General features: G+C 33.7%; 1 protein-coding gene across 1 annotated transcript in view; it reads left to right on the top strand.

The window, feature by feature from the left end:
- The window catches only part of LOC111083742, an 11,702-nt gene extending 9,415 nt beyond the window's left edge, over positions 1–2,287 (top strand). Inside the window, exons 3-4 of the mRNA XM_022380407.1 lie at positions 1,226–1,340; positions 2,219–2,287. Of these exons, the coding sequence (XP_022236115.1) occupies positions 1,226–1,340; positions 2,219–2,247 (144 nt within the window). The 3' untranslated portion in view covers positions 2,248–2,287. The remainder of the gene's footprint in view (positions 1–1,225; positions 1,341–2,218) is intronic.
- Positions 2,288–4,043: the final 1,756 nt, after the last annotated feature.

Below are 4,043 nucleotides of genomic sequence, written 5' to 3'. Positions count from 1 at the left end.
CCCGTCACACCAAACATGCTCGCGCTTTTAGCCGTGAGAGCGTTATAATGTGAAGGTCAATCCCACTATTCGTTGGAAAAGAGTAGCCGAAGAGTTGGCGGTGATGACCAGCTACTTTCTCTCTAGCCTTACACTGTTAAATTAGGCACGGCTAGCGCAGATAGCCCTCGTGTAGCTTTGCGCGAAATTCAAAAAACAAACTGTATCATTCGTCTAGGACATCACGTGTGTTCTCTCATGGGAAATATTTCTGTGAAGTTGAACATACTGTGTGAAAGTAAGTAATATTTTCCATTGGTGGGTCAAGTGACTGATCGAAGATGTAACCTTTCTTTTTTGGGGAAATTACTAATAGTCAAATGTCCTGAGAATAGCAGTATCATTTCTCCATGTACATATTACTATGGAACAGTTACAGTTGAGTTAGAACAGCTTTCATTCAGTTCTTAAACAGAAAGTTGTTTTTTGTTTTTATAAATTGAATAAAGATTGGTCCATTTTGTTACAAATTGTGTCCAGTCTTATTTATTCTTCGAACTTGGAGTATTCAGATTCGCTCCGGGATACATTTTCTGTCGGACCTACTCGAGTACTCTTGGTAGAAATCGATGTATTTGAGAATACCATAGCCATGTAAACTTTCCTGAAAAGTTAAGAAGACGAAAACTCGGTCACTTTGTATTAGACGATTAAATAATTATCATTTTCATGCACTAACGGCTGAACGTTTTTGTAATTACTTGCTTATTACATGAAATAATGGCACGAGGCTGGAAGGCTTCTACTTACGACCATTGTAACAGTGTTTCGGTTTATTCCAAATTTTAAGGTTACTTAAACTTCTGTTGTTCTTATTCTAAAGCTCAAGTTTACCTTTGGCGGTATTACAGATGGTAGAAACCTCGAACAAAACGAAAAAGAATTTTCATGCATTCACTTGCTAGCATCACAATGCTAAGAACACGCCGATAGCTTTGAGAGAGAATGAAATCGCACTGAAAAAATATTAAGTTGTTTATCTCGGCCCTTTTTTTAACAACATTTTCCATAACATGTTTTTTTCTTTGTTGATTAAATGTTTTATCTGAACTTAAGGAATAGTTATTGTCTTTTATCAGATGTTAAGCTATATTTGAGACTAACAACTCCTGGTTAACATAATCTAGTTAATCTGCATTTCTGTTGTCACTGAATTAAGGTTTGCTACTTTTTTTCTTTTGTTCAGACAAGCGAAGGTCACTGCCATCCCGAACGTGAAGAGGGAATAGACAAACATGCACGTATACGACTGCTAATCGTTAGTGCTTTATGTTTAGTGTTCATGGTCGGGGAATGTGTAGGTAAGTTGTATACGAAATAACTCTGTAATGTATTGTTCTTAGGTTTCTTCATATAGAAAATACGTTTATCTGTAAACTTCTAATTACGGAGGAAGATGTCGCTTCGCACCGTATCTAATTATGCTTTCGTTTTTTATTGTAAAGAATGGGGTACATTGCAATTTTAATTTGTTTTGAATGCCAAAATAAACAAATGTCGGCTTACATATATTTTACTCAATTGAGAGTAATTGGTTGGGAATAAACTATTTGCTTATCGCATTTAGACTGTTATGGCTGCAACGTTTCGAAACCGCGATTTTTCACTGGGTAAAAATGCTTTTTGAAAATGAATCCTTCTTCTAACATCTTTTCATTTAAAAGAGGAGAGAAATATAAGATGATAAAAATATGAAGTACGTTATTTGAAAAATGGTACTAGTTCCGCTTCTTTTCTGTGAGCTCATCAGCCTAAATACAATAATGAACATTAATTACAGTTCTAAGTTGTTCTTTAATAAACAAATATAAAATTTTAGAATAAATAAAAGCACATTTACAATACACAAAAATATAAAAAGTAAATTTAGAAAGTAGCTTAAAACCTCAAATAATTAATATAAGCAAATTAGTGCATACTTTTTTATTTTCTTCGGGGTACGAAAAGCAGTCATAAACGCCGAGTAATATATAATGCTAAGTGAATGTTACATCTAGTGGATTTTTCTTTATTCATTGTTTTAATAATATGTTGAAATGCTATAACTTATAAAAATAAAAGGAAGAAGAAGAAAATATTATAACGTTTTCGACTGGTAATGTTATCATGCTACCTTTCTTATTTCTGCTTCAAGCATGACTTTTAAAGACTAGTGGTGTTATTAAGAGTTCTATTTCAGATAGGAATAATACCAGACGAGAGGAGTGACACCAATTGTATTAGATTGTGCGAGTTTGTTTTATTTCGGTTTAGTGATGCATTAAATCTTTTTATGAAATATTGTAGACCCAAATGGATAATAAAAACAATATAGTTCTATTAAATGACCATTTGATTTTGAATGCAATTATGGAAGTTGCAACGATTCCCAAATGCACGCGGCACTATAGTATAGCGTCAACATTAGCCTGGAGTAGCTCCATACAATAAATATACTTTGAGGGTTCCAGAAACTATTTAAACATCGTACAGTACTAGATAAATAACATGCGTACTTAAATGGTGAGAATAATATTTCATAATAATACATTATAGCCAACATATTAGTACTGCTATTAAGAGTCACCTGTAAATTACATAGTACAGTGTGTATAGTGTTACACGAACAGCTGACCTACTGATATTACTCTTTTCTTTATATCCTCCTGCTTTACTCCACATTTAACCTTTTTTACTTTAGTTGAATCGTTTCACTTTTTAAATAACAGTAAGACTAGTTGCAGGAAAAGTTTCGGTTTCCATGATCTCAGGAACACCTTTTTCTTGGCCAGGAGCACTCAGTTCAAGCATCAACACTTTCTTCATTCCTGAAAGCGAACCTTGGATTCAGATTAATCGTCAGAGAAATGCATGTAGTCAAAAGTCTGTTCCTACTTTTCAGTCAATGCTATTACTATAGAATATAACATGGGATATGCAGCATCACTAGCCTCGCTCATTATGGTGGAATTGAAAGTTATTCCTTACTTTACTGCTGACTTTTTCGTCAGGTCAGTAAGTACATAAATCAGTCGTATCTTTTCCTGTAGCCAGTGCTGTTTTCTTTTTTGTCAGGCAGAACACAAAAGAATCTGGATTCGTGTAAACTGTGATATCAGAAGTTTGTGTAAAAAAAAACAAAAAAACTGGGATATCAATACTGATCAAATCCTAACATTACAAGAATTTTGGTTCAATCAGTATACCCTTCACACAAACCAGTTCACTGCATCATATGCAAAACTTTTCTAATTTATTCACTACGCCTGGAGTTTGTTTAATTTTCTCATCATCCCTGACTAAAGCAAAATTACTTTCCAATAAATATTTGTGAAGTGTAAACTGTGTCATTGCTAATTTTTAAGTCATTTAGCAGCCACCTACAAAATTGAAATCAATGTAAAAATCTTCTCCAGTTACATTACCATTGGAGAGAAAACTTAATGTTTTTATGTCCAGATTTTTTCGTGTTTAATTTTTTGATTGATTGTTCTTGATCTAAGCCTTTAATTTAAACTTCATCAATAAAATGGTCAAACTCTTCTTCCTTGGGAGGATTTTCAGGATTCTGAGATTGAAGTAGTCACCGTTTAATCAGTTTGATTCATTATATTACTAGCTCCGACCTGCAAAACATTTGGGGTAGTTTTCATGTTCTTCGCTTGAATTCACCTTATATTTTCATATTCAAGCACGGCATTTAAGCTACACTTTCTTGCAGGCATTATGTGTTAGATCGATAAATCCTGATTGTTTTTTTTTGTTTTTTAAGTTTACGTGGTCAAACAAACAAACTCGCGTAGATGTAACTTTATTTAAAGAAAACTACACGTAAAGTACATAATAAAGTATGTTAATTGTCTACAGAGTATGAAACAATTATGAGTGTTCAGTGCATGACACGGTCTTACAACTTGAAACAAACGTCCCCCAGTGTCACAGCGGTATATATGCATACTTACAATGCTAGAAACCTGCTTTATACCCGTAGTTGGCAGATCACAGATAGCCCATTGTGTAGCTTT

This window comes from Limulus polyphemus, unplaced genomic scaffold, assembly GCF_000517525.1.
Source record: "Limulus polyphemus unplaced genomic scaffold, Limulus_polyphemus-2.1.2 Scaffold10970, whole genome shotgun sequence".
In the NCBI taxonomy this organism is placed as follows: Eukaryota; Metazoa; Arthropoda; class Merostomata; order Xiphosura; family Limulidae; genus Limulus; species Limulus polyphemus.
This window is presented reverse-complemented; position numbering and strand designations above follow the sequence as displayed.